Source organism: Strix uralensis, chromosome 12 (assembly GCF_047716275.1).
Source record: "Strix uralensis isolate ZFMK-TIS-50842 chromosome 12, bStrUra1, whole genome shotgun sequence".
Classification (NCBI taxonomy): domain Eukaryota; kingdom Metazoa; phylum Chordata; class Aves; order Strigiformes; family Strigidae; genus Strix; species Strix uralensis.
This window is the reverse complement of record NC_133983.1, coordinates 24,909,268-24,926,684: the sequence shown is the minus strand read 5'-3', so window position 1 is coordinate 24,926,684 and position 17,417 is coordinate 24,909,268. Positions and strand designations below refer to the sequence as shown.

Genomic DNA, 17,417 nt, shown 5'->3' with positions numbered 1-17,417 from the left:
GCTGAGCTCTCAGCTTTCCTGAGTGCCCAAAAAACCCCTGAAACATTGCAAACACCTTCATAAGGGAGGGAGAAATGCTGCTGCCTTCCCCCACTGGGTCGTCCAGCAGCACAACAGCTCTTCCACCTCGACCCCGCCTGACAGCCCCAAACCTGCCGCCCAGAGTCACCTGGGCACCAGCTCTGGCTGTGATTGCAGGCAGCTGCTGGGGGCCAGCTCTCAGCTGATGTAAATCAGAGCAACTCCACCCCCTTCAGTGCTCCTGCGTTTGGGGCGAGATTAAAAGTTGTAATGTCAACTATTAAAATATTAAAATGATCTTTTAATTTTCCTTCTGCTTCCTGGGGAGCAGTGGCATGTAGAAGAAAGTTTGCCATGATTCCTGTGAGGTGTGAGACAGGAACTAATTACTAAAGATGAGATACATCACTGTGATTCCCTGGGATATCTGCTAAACCTCAGGACAGTTTGTATATGTTTGAGCCCCTCCTCTACAAAGAAAAGATAAACAGAATGAAAGGCAGCAACGGAGTAAGCAGCAGCTCTGAATAGTAACTGGTCTCAGAGTTAATCCAGAACCTGGTAAATAAAGCTGCAGTCAGTTAATAAATTAGATGAATAAAGCCTAGATATAATATTTTACAGTAGGATTAGTTCATCTAGAGGGTACCTGGTGAACTCATAGGAAGTATGGGGAGAGAGGTAAAGAAGACACTAAATTACCTTCAGCTCTTTAAATTATTTCTGCAAATCCTATTACAGGAGAGAAAGGAGAAATGGCTGCAGAACAAATCATATGAATTCCTGTATCCAGTTGCCGACAGTCCCTTTAAAAAAAAGAGAGAGAGAAAACGCATGTGTGCGGTGGAAGCAATAAAAGACGCATTTGTCCCCCATTCATCACCATGTCATCTTCGGATACACGCAGATATTGCTTAGCAGGGCTGGGGCTAGGTGGGACTGAACACAGCCTGATGCCAGAGCATTTGCCCGCTGCTCCCCAACTGGCTCTTTTTCAGGGGCCCTCGCCAGCCCCGCCACTCCCCCCGGCCCTGCAGGTGGGCAGGACGGTGCCCGGCAGGCCCAGCGCGGGGGAGCAGGCAGGGACCAAGGTGTGCTCTTCCATGGTGTCACTGATCCTGAATCTAGGCACCACAGCTACCCTGTTTGGGCACCAAAAATTGCGAGTCCCGAGGTACAGCATCCCCGAGTGTCTCGTCTGGAGGGGTGGCCGCTGCGGGGGCATCAGGGGAACATGCAGGAGTGCCACTGGCAAACCAGCACAGGGAGAAGCAGAGGAGGGAGTGAAGGTTTCACAAAAGGTCCTCAGAACTAATTGCTTCAGCAAATGGAGGAGAGTTTGGAGACCATCTTCCCGCTTCTCATCACTGAGATTTTGGCTGGCAACACTCAGCCTGCTCGGGTGTGACAGAGTGGCCAGCAGCGCCTGCCCGCAGTGTGGGTGGATGTAGCATGCACCTACTTGCATGTTACTCTGGGCCCAGGGTGTTTGAAGCCTGAACGTATTCTCAGGAGTCGGTAGTTGTTACCTGGGCTTAGGACAGCAGCGAGCACTCTCTGACATGCAGCCGGCCGGATTCAACTGCTCTGAGCCAGTGTGTTAGCCCCGAAGTATGAACGATGGCAGTGCACATGCCTAAACCATTACCTACACTGCTACTCTGACGCAGAAACATGCAATTACTGCATTTTAATCCTGAAATATCGGACACAGCCAGCCACTGTGAGTTCCAAGCTGCCTGTGTCAGGTCCTGGTCCCTCTGGCTGCCTGCAGGACACTGCTGTCCTATGGAAAGCCGTGGCTGTGGGCATGGGGGGGTGCAAAGGGATCACCATAATGTTCAGAAAAAGGAACAGCTCTGTTCTTCAAGTCCCTGCATTTCCAGTCAAGATCTGTGCATATTCCCAGATGCTGCTAGGGCCACATGGTAAATTTTTTTATGAGAGTAATTTACAGCGCTCGGGGATTTTATTATTTCTCAATGTCATGTCCTGCTTCACAGGACATTGATGCTCCTGCATTGTTCCTCCTGTGATCTCTTAGGTCTTCCACAGTTTAACTGTATGTCCAGTGCAATAGACAAAGTGATCCACCTTCACCTGCACCTCACACACGCTCACACAATTGCCTTTGGAAAATAATTACAGCACAGAGGCCGATCCTGTTAGATTAAGACAAATTAAGAATCTAATATATAGGTTTGCTGTCAGGTTCTCAGGGTCAGGGGTCGATACAGTATATTGCAATGAGGCTATAGGTTACCCCTGCCCCAATATTTTATCATAATAAACCGAATGGGGATGAAACACCCAGCAGTAGCCCATAAATCTATTAGCAGTGAACTGTCAATGTCCCATATACCAGGGTAATTTGTTAATTCAGAGCTGGGTCTCTTTTTTCACTAGACCTTGTAAACTCCTTTCTGAAACATCAATAAACCATCTGCTTTGACTTGTTAATCAAACGACTTTATTCAGTCCAAAGCAATTTTTTCCTAATAAAAACAGAGTATTTATCTCCATGGCTATAAAAGAGGATTGTTTTCAACTGTTCACTTATAGTTAAGAAGCACATTTAGTTTGGATTGATTTCCAATGCTTCGGTCATATCTTGTCACTTCCCATTTCTTACACACAGCATCTCAGTTTAGCTCCTTAGCAGGGAAAGCACAACCTGACCCAGTGCTGGGAGTGGCACTGGGGGAACAGCAGCCAGCAGCCAAAAAGGTCATGGAAATCAAACTTTAACGAGCTAAACACATCCCCTCTGGCTCTCGGGCTGCTCCCAGCTTTCTCCCAGTCTCTAAGCAGACTTCCCTGTGGCTGCACCCCTCTGGTCCCTCTCTGGGCAGCAACATGCCCACCTCCCCCTAGCCAGCCCCAGTTTTACCGGGGATGGCCTCCCCAGGCTGCCCCTCTCCCCGTGGCACGGGTCTTGCCAATGGTCTCCCCACAAAACTGGAGCACGAGCCCCTCCGTCCATGGCCGCTGACGGCAAGTGGGACCCCAGGGCTGTGGGGGGCTTCTCGTGCCCACTGCCCCGGCAGCGTCTCCGGCAGCACGGACTGGCCAGCACAGCCAGAGGCAGCCGGCACGGTGGCACGCTGCCCTTCCTTCCCGCTCTCAAAGGCACGGGGTGGGGGTAGGGGAAATCCATTAGGACACTCTTACTGAAGCATGCAATTCCCCGGTGCAGCGCAGAGGGGGAGATGACGGGCGGAGGACCTGGGGGATGCATTAGGGAAGGAAAGCATGTTTTTAGTCTGGCCGGTTGTTTTCTTTTCTCCAGCGGTATGTCACATCTGCAGCAGGAGTTGATGAGTTCAAGCAGCCCTCCGGCACCCCACAGCACAGCCCAAGCAGCTCAGGCAGTGAGGTGGGGGGCAGTGCCAGCCCAGCTCCAAGCCCTTCCCCTGCAGCAGGACAGAGCTGGTTCCCAAGCCCTCCTGGATGTCAGCATGACACGGGCCGGCCTCCGCCGTGCCCCCAGGACTCAGGGGCAGCAATCCCCGGGGTCCACCTTGGCTCAAGAGGAAGGTGTTTCACAGGCCAGTGGCCGTGACAAGCAGGCTGTAGCCTGGTTCTTCCCTGGGCTCACACTTGGGGCTGGGACAGGCCGGAGGGGCTGCCTTGTTTCCCCGCAGCGTTGCGGGCTGTGGACAGCTGGGGGCTGTGCTGGGGACATGGGTGTTTTTGGCGATGCCCATCACTCAGGCACATCACGGAGGGTTGTCCTGGATCACCAAAGCGCGTCAGGCCAGGACACGGCACCCACCCGTGCAGAGGCACCGTGTCCTCAGAGAGCCTCACGCAGCCCTCCCGGCACGGCCGCTGCGACCCTAGCTCTTCTCTGCGGTGGCTTCGAGGAACCAGTGGGAAACCCCTTCTCCGACCCAGCCTGATCCTAACCAGATCCCGCCCTTGTCAAGCACCTTCCGCTGCAGACTGAGGAATCCCAGATCTTCTGTCTGAAGCCTCCCTTGCGAACGCTTTTTGCTAAACACAAAGGGCGGTTTCTGCGAGCCTGAGCTCAGAGGAGCAGCTCCCCAGCTGGGTGTGAACCCTCCCACCTGCCAGCGCCCCGCACCCCCAGCTCGACGGCTTGTGGGGATGTCAGTGGCCCTGTTCAGGCTCACACTCGGCTGAGGGAGCTGCCACGGGTCAGCCGTGGCTCTGCCCTGCTAAGGGACATCCAGCCAGTGGCACCCGAGTGCCACTAGCCACGCAGCACCACAGCCTGGGCTGCTAAGGGATGTGTCACCAAATGCCCAGGGGGCACCCCCGTGGTGCCAGGCCCACCACGGTCTGGTGGAAGCTCAGCCTCCAGCACAGCCTGAGCCCCGGGACCCCAGAGGCCACAGTCCCTGTGGTGCTCTGTGGCCCTGAATGTGCCCAGGGCCACCGGCCAGCACCAGCCCCATGGAGGGACCCAGCCCTGCCTCTCTTTGTTCCCCATCACCACATGGCACCGGGGGAAAGGGACAGCAGAGCCAAGGCCCCACACCAAGGTGCCGCATGCCTGCGAGGGTTACGGCTGCTAAAGGGTCTCGGCGGAGCATCCCCCAGCCCCTGCCCAGCCCCGGCTGCCCAGACTCAGGGCCCCAGCAACCCGGCGTGGCCAGCTGGCCCACGTCCTGCTGGCCGCAGGCCCCGGGGTGAGGTGGCTGGACCCCCCAGCCCTGGCAGGGCCCGGCCGCGCATGCTGGGTGAGCGGGGCTCCCCGCAGCCGCACCGCGCCACGACAGCAGCTTCACACTGGCTGCACGCTCTCCCCGGGATGTGCAAAGCAGGAGCCCCCCAGCCCCGTCCAGAGCACCCCGTGGGGGGGAAGGGGCAGAGAAACAAAGTCATTTATATAATGTGTCTCCCTGCTGAGCCCCTAATGGCTGGCGCTTTTGTTCTGCAGTGGCTGGCTGTCTGTGATGGGCAGGAAGCCGCAGTCTCCCTTTGTTCCATGGCCTTATTCAGCAATTTAGATCCATCATAAAAATCAAATATGCATGTTGCAATCGCCTTGCGTACAACAGCTTCAATTTTCGCCTTTCTTTAATTTGAACTCCATGGGAGAAAGAGGCAGGGCCAGGGAGCAAGGGGCAGCAGGAGAAGCGCTTTGTGTTTTTGTTCAGTGGGCTGTGAAAATAGGGAGTAATGAAAATACAGAATTTTTATCTTTGCCACATTATTTAAAAAAAAAAAAAAGGACAGAAATCTTTAATAAAGCTTCCTTAGTAGAAGGATAGTCTGTGTGGGGAGCAGCCTTCATGGCCCCCCATCCTGGGGGACACAGGCTCAGTGGGGCAGGGGGACGAGGGTGGCCCCAAGGGCTGCGGCATGGTGGCAGGGTCTGGTGACAAAGCTGGCAGCTGCCTGCTGCCACGACACACGTGGCTGAGTTGATGTGCTGTGGCTCTCTGCTCGCAGACATGTTTTATCCTTCCAGAACATCAAGGTGCTCTTTGGCTGCTGAATGCAAACATATCCTTAAAAATTTTGCCAGCACCATCCTGCGCTGCTTCCCCGCGGGCTCCGCCGCGCTGGCAGGGGTGGCGTGTGCTGAGCTGCTTGCCTGGCCCATCCCGCAGTGGAGCAGCGGCATCGCTGCAGCAGATGTGCCAGGGATGCTTCGCCTCTACTCGCCCCACACCCTCCCCATGGCCCTGACAGCCCGTGTACGGCGCCAGAGCCCAGGCTTTGGGGTGTACTGGTGGGTGCCACGTGGATGCGAGAGATTTCCGCCTTGCACCCATCTTTCTGTGAGAAGGGCCACAGCCACATGGTGAGGCTGGTCACGTCCAGTGTCCTCCCCCGCCGTGTGCGCTGATCAAAGGCGCTGCTGGAGCGGGAGGGATACAGCTTCATATAATGGAAACTGAATTTCTGCTTAAAAAAGAAAAGGTGCTGCTTTGCCAAAACACTCAGCATTCTGTGCACACATTAACCTGATTACGGGAGGAAGGGGGGGATTTTCCTTGTCTCTGCCCTGCTAATAATTTTCTGTCAATTCTGATTTGGCTTTAACCTCCCTCCGACCCCTGGTGTGCCTGGCTCGCCAGCACTGTGGCAGCAGGAGGTGCCTTGGCCATGGCAGGGTTTACCCCCACTGACCTACTTTCAGATGAGACCCACCACCCCAGAGACACAAGCGCATTGGAGGGTCTTCCCAGAAACCTGTGGGAAAGTGGGAAGCAACTGGGAACACCCTCCCCAGGAAGCCCACCTGCCCCAGATGTGCAGGGCCCTGCAAACTGGGACACAGAGGCCAAACCAGCAAAAGCTCAGAAAGCACCAGCGATCCCCAAAGCCGTGACCTGAACCCACACAAGCTCCAACCTGTCCCTCGGCGCCTGCTTGGCTCCCTGCCACGGCAGTGGGCTGTGACCCACAGCCCCTCGTCCCTGTGACATGTGGCGGGCAGCTGGGGGTCTGCGGCCTGGCCGGCCCTGCTGAGGGGCTGGGGAGCTGCTCCTGACGGCACGTGTGCCCGGGCTGGCAGGAGGGGACACGCCGCTCTGCCTGGACGCTGGCAGAAGGAGATGCTGTGGCCTGGAGACGGTGGCACCCGGCAGTGCGACATCGCTGGGGTCAGCACTGGCAGCTCAGGGGGGGTGTGGGTGCTGTGCATGTGCATGTGTGTATGTGTGCGTGTGTGTGTGCGCACACGTGTGTGTGTGTGTGTGTGTGTGTGCGCACGTGTGTGCCTGGCCCGGCTGGCAGCGGTTTGGCAGAGAATCCCCTCCCCCATGCTGAGAAAAGGCCCTTTTTCGCTGTGACAATTCAATATAATTGAAAGTTTGCTTAGGAAAGAGAGTCTTTTTAACTGAACATGCTCACAGCTGAATCGATATGAATTATACGGCACAGAAGATGCCTAGGGTATTAAAACATTAATTAAGTAACATCATGCTACCATCTAACCAACAGCACAATACCATTTATAGGTACCGCTGTCTGTTCTCTGGGGCGCTGTGTGAAGTCTCTCTTCCGTCACCGCAGAGGCCGCGGGAGACGCGCAGCTCCACCGGCTGCAGCCCGGGCCGGCGCCTTCCCTCAGGGCGGCCATGGCTGCTGCGGGCAGGGACGGGTGTCCCCAGCCCGGTGGTCCTGCTCCGGGCACGTGGAAGGGCCCCTGTGGCCATGGGGTCTGTTGTTTCCACAGTGCCGCCGACCCACTGCTGCCTCCGCTGCGCCGGTGGGCAGGGGAGGACCAGCCCGGTTCTGCCGGGGGACGAGCCGCTGGAGCCAGGCCTGCGTGGCCCCGCCGAGGGGCCGCGGCCTCGACCGCATATGGTGCCATCGGCGTGGCCTCGGTGCTGGGCTGCCACTGCGGAACCGTGCGCAGGCAGGGCCCGGGCGGCTGTGGGTGGATTAGGTCACCACGTCAGCCTGGCGAACTAATGCACCAATTCTGCAATAGACCAAAATAGAAAGTCATTGGAGTGAAATCAGTGTCTTCACCACATCCCCTCTGGCACAGCGTTAATTAAAATGACTCTCTAGTGCTTTAGATCATCAGGTGTACATTGTTAACGAGCTTGGAGGAGAGAATGGTCTCCACATTTGTAGTTTAAGCACTGATGGAGTTAACCCTTCACCACTGCTGGCACAGCCTGAGCCTGGTGGCAGTTTCTCAGAGCATCCGTCTGCATTAGAGACATCAGCTCTTTTAGCAGACTTCAGATGTCATTTAGCAAAGACGTTAACGCGGGACCCTGCTCAGTTCAGCAGAGACCTGGGTGCAGAAGCGACGTGACTGCAGGCGCTGCTCTCACAAGATGGAGGTCTGTGCCCGCCCCAACCTCCCTGCGGGCTGCTGTGGCCAGGGGAGCTGCAGGACCAGCTGCCCCCATGGCCCGAGCTTGCCCCGTGCTGCAGCTTGTCTCCTGCAGCAGAACAGTGCTGAGGAGGGTCCTGCAGCGCACAGCAAAACTGCTCTTGCTGGAAGTCAGTGGCTGGCAAGGTTTTGGGGTTTCTTTTGGCCTTGATTTAGTCCCAGCGATCTGCTGCTTCATGGCCCAGACACCTTTACCAATGCAGCTCTTCTGTCACTTGGTAACACTGAAATCTTGTCCTTGATGCCTCACCTGGATGCCAGGGCCTGTGGTGGGGATGTGACATCACTGGCCACGCGTTGGGCTGGCAGTGAGGGCGGGAAGCCACTGCCCGCTGCTGCCGGCACAGGAATGGCCCCTCGGTTGCGCTGGCCCGCGTGCTGCATGCTGGGCTGCGCCGCAGCGTTGCCGTGCCTGTCCCTGGCCCGTCCCCCCGCCCACCGTGGGGCCCTGCCAGTCGGAGGGGACATGGCTCACACCAGCACCCAGCTCCCGCGCCCAGCACCCGCACCAGCACCGAGGGGGATCCCCTGGAAGAGCTGGATGGGGACAATGGGGAGACCAGCGGCGCTTCCTCCTGCGGCGCTGGCACGCGCCGGGCGTCCCGCAGCACCGGGCATGAGGTGGGGATGGCCCAGGCCACCTCCCGATCCCCGCTGAGGACAGCAGCATGCAGGCTGCACCCGAGGGCAGGGGCACCCTCTGGCCGGGAACGCTCCTCCAAATCCATCAGCACAGTTATTGTCTGGGGTGGACACCTGATCACTGCTCTGGTTTCATAAATACGTATTTTTTGGCCTGTAAGAGTGTACCAGTAAGGGGCTAATCTCTTCCTTGTCTTTTAGGTGATGGCAATGAAAGGTTATTAAAAATCACTCCCAGTGTCCTCTTACCAGAATCACAGCATGGAAAAACCTTTTTATTTGTCAGAGGTTTGCACGGTTTCCACTGATGCACTGCTCTGAACAGAGAGGCTCTTGCAGAGGTTTTTAGTTTGCAGCTTGTGCAGCTACTAGAGGCCATTTACACCTTTCTGAGCATTAGAGAGGTGCTTTCTCAAGCGTAGCTGTTTTAAACTAGAATTCAACCCAGGAATAAATAGCAACATTACATAATGAACTTACAAAACTGCAGGTCTGCGAACAACAGTGAAGTCATTAACGCGGCATAGTGCAAACGCCAGTGGAAGGGCCGTGCCGACGACTCCATTACTGCCGCAGTCCCATCCGCTTGTGCAAAACACAGAATGGATTTTTCCCATTAAAAAACCCCCAAACAGCCAAGAGGCAATCCAGCTCCCCGCCTGTTTAGGCTCACGCCAGACGAGCAACGCCTGACAGGACTGGGCAGCCGGCGCAGAGTTTTGGGGTGCTGAGCTGTGGCGTGCGCTGGGCTGCCATCGCCCTCGTCGTTGCAGTCTCCAGAGGCGCGGGGACTCCTCTTCCAGGGCTGTGTACAGGGGCCAGGGCCTGGCCGGCTTGGTTCGGTTACGTCGTAGCACCAGGAGTCATCAGGGGCTTGGCAATTTTGACCCACTTTATTTCATAACTCATGTATTTTTGGACCCTGAATCAGTACGAGTGTTGGCTTTTTTTTTCTCATGAAGGTGCATCAGCAGCCTGATTATTGAACTTACTGACTCGCAAGTGAATGTCCTGACCCGACTAATTAAAGAACGCTCCCGTGCCCTCGCTAGCTGCAAGATTTCCTCCCTGCGACCTCTGCTCCGGCTGGACACCGCTGCAGAGCCGAGGCCTCGCTGGGAGGCGGCCACGGCCAAGGACACCCACACTAAACAGTCGGCTCATCCCACCTGCAATGTTGGGTTGTTCTTTATTTTTTTTTTTTTTTTAAATTATTTATTGCTGCAGTTATAAATTAGAGATGAATGGTAGCCCCCGGGGCTCTCTTTTGGATGTGGTCCTTATTAATGAATTTCAAGCATTTTCTGCTGCAAGGGGCAATTTTTGGTAAGAGAATTGTGTATTTAACACTCAGCAGTTCATCAAGTTTTCCTCCCTGCTCAAGAGGCACCACAAGCAAAGGGGAGAGCAGCGAGTCAGCCACTTACCTTTCTTACCTTCATCTCCTTTTGGTTCGATCAGTAGAAGAAAAAAGATGGTGATTTTAGTTCACTTCTAGTTTATGGGTTTTCAACCCATAAAGGCATCGTGCTTTCCCTTTAACCATTAATTACAGCCCTGTGCCCAGAATTCTTATACAAGCATTTAGTAAAATTAAATGCACTTATAATGTCTTTTTCATACACAATGCAACCCGAAGCCATAACATGGATCGTGCTATTTGGCTCATTACTTCCACTTTAACTCGCAGCATCGGCCCGGGCACTCTTGGGCCGGCAGGTGCTCGGACGCCCGTGTGTGGGAGGGACGTGGACACGCGTGCACACGCTGGCGGTGCACGAGGGCGTGGCAGTGCGGACACGCGGCTCCGTGGCAGCGCCCACCCGCTGCGGGGGGCACAAGCTCCGGCGGATGCACGCGTCCCACCCAGCTGAGCCTAGTCCAGCTGAGTCGAGCCCAGCCGAGCCAAGCTGAGCTGAGCCGAACCCAGCCGAGCCAAGGCGAGCCACTTGGCACACACCCACCCCGACACAGACCCTGCACCGCACAAGCGGGGACATCGGAGACGAGAGCTTTTGCTCATTTTTTTTTTTTAATGTATCACAATGAGCAGGAAACATACGTGATGAAATATTTCCAAAGGAGTATATTCAATTACCATCTACAGTCAACTCAACTATGACAACAAAGTCTTTTGTGACAAATTTTTTAAAGTTTTGAAAGTTCCATGTGGTTTCTGTTTCTGTTAGTCTCCATGTATTTTGGTACAGTTCGAGATCAGCATTGTTACAGTAACAAAAAAAAGCTAACAAGACTACATTATAGAAAAACACCAAGAACATCATTTTTGGTTTCACTTGCTCTATTTTTTGTACATTGCAAAGGCTGTTCATATCCCTCTTCACCTCATTTATGCTTTCTGTTCTACCCAAACTCGCCCCCCCAAATTAAAAATGAAAAAAATAGTCAAAGCTTTGTGTTTCACAGTGGGCAGTATCTCAGCGCTGACAAACCAACCAACCAACCAACCCAATTTCTGCTTCTATTTAAAAGTTTAATTTTTTTTTTAAAGCAAAATATATTTCCATGAACAGTGAGTGTGCTGGCTTGTGTCAGCGCCTCCCTCACCACCCCCTGCCTGCCCCCGGGCGCGGGCGGCCCCGACACACCCCTTACGCCTCTCTTTATTCTCAATTGTATGAAACTTTGGCCATCTTCACCACTTAAAAAAGCTTTTTATTAAAAATAAAACAGAAACCCGCTCAATGCCAAGTTTAAAATCCTTTCCTCGTGCCCTTCCCGGCCCCTCCTCAACACCGTTTCGTAAGGCCGCGCGTGGGCGCGGGGGGTGACAGAGGGATCCCAGAGCCAGCGTCGCGCCCGCGGTGTCCCCGGGGTGGCCGGGGGGTGCAGGGCCGGGGGGGCCGGCGGGGCTGGGGGGCTGTGGGTGCAGGTCCCAGCACTGGCCCCAGGGCAGCGGGGCTGCAAGAGGAGGAGGAGGCAACCTCGCACTGAAAGTCTCTAGAAACATTTAGAAAAAATACAAGGAAATGAATTTATAAAACCTTTTAGTGGGTGGGAAGGAGGAGGGGGAAGAAGGAGAGAGAAATTGCACTATGACCAAGCAATATAATTAAAAAACCGAAACAAAACAAGACAAAACAAAAGGATTTCCAAAAGAGACCTTGCGGAATTTGACAGATAAAGCTAGTGTTAAATTGTTAACTTGTATCACATAGAGAATCAAAACCAAAACAAACAAAAAAATTTCTATATGATACAGACAGAGTAACATACAACAGTTAAATGGCAAAAAATATATATATATATATATTTCATAGAATTACAAACAAGATAAAATAATGGAAAACAAAAACTGTACAACTTTAGAATTTAAAAAATGTTCATCTCAAACACGGGGAGAAATACAAGAACTTTTGTTAAAAGAAAACAGTTTGTTAAAACAGCAAACGCTTTTTGTGTACTTGTTTCCGTTTTTGACACCTTATGCTACAACTGGGTACTGGTAGGAATATTAGATGGTACTCTCTTTAGTATCGTCTACTTAAAAAACAATTAAAAAAGGAATTTGCACTGTGCATTAGCCTAGTTAGAAATATGTACAACAGTTCAGGATCTAGTCTTTCATCGAACTAAAACCAAAAATCCATAAAAATAAAAGCGTCCCGCTAGAAAATGAACCCCACGTTCGTCTCTCGAATGCTCCAGTCTCTCGCAGAGTCGACGAGCGGCTTCAGCACGGGGAGGAGAAGCCCGGAGGCGGCGGGAGGAACCTGCGTTCACAGTCTTCGAAGTTCCCTTTTGAAGCAGGAGGAGGATGAAGATGATGGGGAGAAGGCTCTTGCACTTTCAGGGCAGAGGAAGCGGGGTGAGGGGAAGGAGATTGTTTCTGTTGACACTTGGCTACGGAAGTGAATCAGCAAGCATCTATTTGTCTCCAAAATCTACGTTTTAGCAGCACAAAGTTTTCCTTTCAAAGTCCGGGCCGTAGGAGATGCGTGCGCCCGCCTGCGCCCGGGAGCGTGGGGGCGGCGCGGGGCGGGCGCGGGGGCTGGCGGGCTCCTCGCCTGCCCGCACGTGGCTCCGGGCGCCTGCCTGCACGGGGGAGAACTTGGAAAGAGAAACCTGCCTGTCGGTGTGCTGGGCTGTCGCTAAGAGTTGTCTCTCTGCTTGCAGAAGAAGCACAGATAACAACCTGGGTACTTTTTTTATTCTTTATTTAAACTTAGACTTGTTTGTTTAAATCAGAAACAAATTCTCAAGTAAAAAGAATCCTTTTTGCTCATTCTGCACCAGTGGTGAAAGGGTATGTCTTTGGATTTTATTTAAAGCATGAATTTTCTTTAGAGAAAAAAAATGTAACAAAAACTTTTTTTTTTAAAAGAAGGAACAGAGTGCAGCCTAATTACACAAACAGAAACAAATGCTTATAGTTTAGGAACAGAGTCTTTGAAGCATTTACAAAATGAGGAAAAGAAGAGGGGAAGAAAAAGAAAAAAAAGAAGGAAAAATGGAAAATAAGAAAGAGATAAGTGCACAAGGGTAACAGACATAGGTAAATCGTATGTATACGCCTTAAAAAGTTTCAAACCCCCAACAAAAAATATTCTGCAAGGGATCCTACTGACCCCCCAAAACCCTTTGAACTTCTTTCTTTAGTTTTTATAAAATAATTATGCAACCACCCTCTAAGAAATGAAGGTAGCGACCATAAGTGGAAGATTACAGGATGGGGGAATGGGGAGTAAAGGTACAAAGGGGAGAAAAGCTTAGGCGAGTCAATGGATTGCAATCTATCTGGCTAGGAATGAACAAGACAACATCAAATGAGAAGCCGTCAGCTGGACCATACAAAAGCTAAATGTACACAAAAGGGTTTTTTCTTTTAAATCTACCATACTGCTTCAGTTCATTTCCAATGCAACAATCTACTCAACACCAAAAATGGTCATATCTATCATAAATACAGAAAGTCAGTTGTTTTAAAACTTATTTTTTTAAGCTCCGAGTCCTCAACACTCTTTGTGTGGTTTTTTTTTTTTTTTCTGAAAAGTGGGAGTGCTTAACTTTTCCCCTTGAAATTGGCTTCAGCAGAAAAGCTACCCTTAAAATCCCCGAAAAGCTAAAGCAGTTCACATTGTTTTTCTCTTGAATACTTTCTGCCCATTTTAAATTAACAAAAAAAAAAAAAAAAGAAAAAAAAACCTTTTCTGGAACGAAAATGAAACAAAACAAAAACCCCAAAACAAACGAAAGAAATTATATATATATATATATATATAAAACAATGATTCTGAAAACAGAACAAAGTGTGAGCGATTGACCTGAGAATAAAAAGACATTACATTTCTTTTTTCTTTTAGCAAGCCATTGGTATCTGAATGCTAAGATAGCAAGAAATTTAAAACTGTGACAAGGTGGGCTGCTTTCCCATACAGTGCATGCCGGCCTCTGCTGTGCTATCGCCGTGGGGCGTCAGTGGAAGGGACAATATACAAGGGGCTCAAGCTCCGAAGACAGTGAGGAGGCAGCACGGGCTCTTGTCTCCCAGACCAACAGTACCTTTAAAAGGACAAATGTAACAGATATTTTTTTTCTTTTTTAAGTTTTATTTTATTAAAAGGAAAGGAAAAAAGAAATGTAAAACCCACCGGCATCGTTATATGGGAAAACAACCCACGCTTTTTCTTTTTTCTTTTTTCTTTTTTTGGTTAGAAGCTTTGGAATTGCAGTTAGTCTATTTTTGAAATTGGTTTGTTATTAACTTTTTTATTTAAATTCATTTTCATTGTTCATCTTCAAAGCTTACAATCTGAAGGTGTCCATTCCTACGCTAGCTAGACCACTGTCCTTAGGGCAGCCGGGGTCCCGGGGCCCCTCCGCCGGGCTCGCCGGTCCATCTGACTTTTGGCTAAGATCCGTGTCAGACTCCTCCGAATAGTCGTCTGTTGGCATCGAGGGCTGAACCCCTGAGGTGCTGCATGAACTTGAGGTAACCGTTGAAGATGAGGAGAGAGGAGGGAAAGGCGGCGGTGGCGGCTTCCCCGGCGGGGCGCGGGGGGCCGCCGGGGGCCAGGGCTTTCTGGAGGCGTGGGGGGAAGCCGGGGGGGGCCGGGGGGGCGGGGGGCTGTCGTTTGAGTGAGCGGCCGACTGCGAGGTAGATGCGGTGCTGGGGTCGGGGGGGCAGGCAGAGTGAGGTAATAGACTGGGGTGCTCTTTGGCGTTTCTTGCTGCTCTTGTGATTGTTCGGTGTTTGTGCGGGGCTGACTCGAGATGCTGACTGAGGGCTTCGTCCCCACACACCGTGCTCTCGCACGCCACGCACTGGTACGAGCCGCTGCCCTGGCCGCTGCCGGTGGGCACGTGAAGCACCATCTCTTGCAGGTTCGCCACGGACTGGCCGAAGAAGCAGAGGGACTTCAGGTGGTCTCTGGCCGCCTCCTGGTCGCCGAAGCCCGCCTGGCACTTGCGGCAGACCAGCTTGTACTGCACCTTCGGGACGATGAAGGGGTCGCAGAGGGAGTCCGCGCCCTTGCCTTCCGCTTCGGGCTCTTCTTGGGGTTTGGGCAGGAGGGGGGACACCTCGCGGGGTGCGTTCTTCTGCTCTTCTTGCTTGGGGGGTTCTTTGGCAGGGTCTTTGTCCGGGGTGGCAGCCCCCGCAGGGACGGGGGTTTGGCTTCCTTTGGGCTGCTGCGCTTTCTGCTGCTGCTGCTGCTGCTGCTGCTGCTGCGCCTGCCGCTGCTGCTGCTGCTGCTGCTGCAATGCCTCCTGCAGACTCTGCTGGTATTGCTGGTACTGCTGCAGCAGGGAGCCGGGGGACAGCCCCAGCAGCGCCTGTGACAGCGCGGGACTGTAGGGGAAGAGCCCCTCCATCCCATACATGGGCTGCAGGTACCCGCTCTGCAGGGCGCCGGGGATCTGCGGGGCATAGTAGGGGGAAAAGCCGGGGACGAAGTAGGGGAGGAACTGGCTCGTCAGCAAGGTGGTGGGGTCCGAATTGAGGGCGGCCTGCAGCGCCTGGAGCTGGGCTGGCTCCACTGCATACTCCATGGTGGGCAGCGGGGCCGAGAGGGCGCCCGCCGGCGCCTCCCCCTTCTCCTTCTTGGGGCCTGGCAGGGGCTCCCCCTTCCCCTTGGGTGCCTTCTCCTTCTCTTTTGCCTTCTCACTCTCCTTCTCCTTGCGCTGCGGCGGGGGCGGCTGCTGCGGCTGCGGGGTCGTTGCCGGCGGCTGCTGTGGGGCCACGGCCGCCGTGGCTTGTGCTGGGGTGGGCGAGCTCAGCGCGGCCGGGGGCTGCTTATTTGGTAATCCAGAGGTGGGGAGGCCAGGCGAAGGGACGCTTGTGCTGGGCAGGCCCATCAGGTTGGGTTTGGGAGAAGTTAAAGCTGCAAGAGGGAGGAGAGAGAGGTGAGGAGTCACTCGGCGCTGGGCAGGCAGAAAGCACAAGGCAGGGTGACCCCGGGCCACCCCGCAACCACCCCTGCTCGAGGGCGGCCGTTGGCCCGAGCTCCCGCGCCGCAGTGCCGTGGGCTGGCGAGCCTGGTCGCTGCTCCCGCTTCCTCTGGGACAACCGCTCCTCTCCCCGCTCCCCGAGGCCCCGCCAGCCGCCCAGCATGCTCAGCGGAGCTGACGTTTTACTGACCCCCCTGAAATCCCCCAAGGACTCCCAGCTGATGTCAGGGACGGGCACTTTTCCTACATCTGCACTAACTGGTCCTTCGGCCAAAGGACTCCAGCAGAAGGCGGCTGCTACGCCAAATGGCCGTAACGCTACGTACTGACAATCTCGTTAAAACCTCCACATATTAGAAAGCCCTGGTCATGGAAACCGAAGAGGCCCGGACAAGCTAAATCTAAGTTATTTTGTCCTTATTAGGTTGATGTTCACAAATCCACAAACCTCTGATGCAACCCCTTCCTTCCTTCCAATGCAAGAGGCTTTGGGTGCACAGCTTCTGAGTAACATTTCAGAGTTTATGCAGTATTCAGACATCCCCCCAGGGCACGAACGTCGTGTTTTGGGGGGAATTAAAAGCATCGTGATGCTTCCTCACAAAGGAGATGGATTAATAGTGGAATGCTAAGTCTGCCCGTCTTCCCAACAGCAGGAATAGCCAGTAACAACACAGTCCCCCAGTGCTGATTTCTACTCTCACAGCTGATAGTAGTTGCGGGCAAGAGGAGTGTGGCTCCCGGAGTCACATCCATTAGTCATGTCCACTGCAGCTGGTGAACATGCTCCTAAAAAGGAACATTTTGCTTGGGAAGTCCCTCAATGCCATTTGGGGAAAACAAAAATGAAACAAAGCTCTAACGTTCTGCCAGACCCACTCCTGCTGCAAAACCGTTCAAAAACATCTAACCTTTCGTTAACAAAGCCCGAGTCCTTACAGCTGCGACGGTAACTGCCCCAAGCTGGGCTGAGCATGAACAGTTGCAGAACTAGGAATCGGCCAGGGAGGCACGGTAACTTGTATTTTAGGTTGTACCTCTTCTGTGATACATCCAGTGGGAGGGGAGAGGAGAAACTGGCCCATTTGGGGGTGATTTGGGGCACGTGGCAGCTTAGTGCTCTCCCAGGGGAAGCATGCCCGCAGGGAAATTGCTGTGCACAGGGCAGGCAGCGATTCCTGGCGGGGAAATCCAGCTGCCATGGGGCTCCTTTGCCTTGTGAGGGCAGTGTGAAAGGGCTCAAACGGCTGGGGGCTGAGCTGCAGCCGCCCCATTTATCCTGGTGAGGTCTTAAATCATCGTAATCAATCCTGAGGAACAAGCGTGGGCATCCTCAGCCATCCCATCCCTGCCGCTAGCAGGCAGCCCGATACCCAGGTCCTTGGCCAGAGCCGGCGGCAGGGCCTGGGGCAGAGGCTGACGGAGGAGCATGGGACGTAAATTCCGTGCAGAGACACACACGCTCCTCAGGCTCCTGGACACCAGACTGCTGCCGGCACGGTGGCACCGCAGC

General features: G+C 53.5%; 1 protein-coding gene across 4 annotated transcripts in view; it reads right to left on the bottom strand.

Annotated features, from left to right (window-relative positions):
• Positions 1 to 10,557: 10,557 nt before the first annotated feature.
• ZFHX3 (zinc finger homeobox 3) overlaps positions 10,558 to 17,417 on the bottom strand; it is a 671,516-nt gene continuing 664,656 nt past the window's right edge. For all 4 annotated transcript variants that reach the window (XM_074881669.1, XM_074881671.1, XM_074881670.1 and 1 more), the window contains one exon: positions 10,558 to 15,837. In XM_074881669.1, the coding sequence (XP_074737770.1) occupies positions 14,261 to 15,837 (1,577 nt within the window). In that variant the 3' untranslated portion in view covers positions 10,558 to 14,260. The remainder of the gene's footprint in view (positions 15,838 to 17,417) is intronic.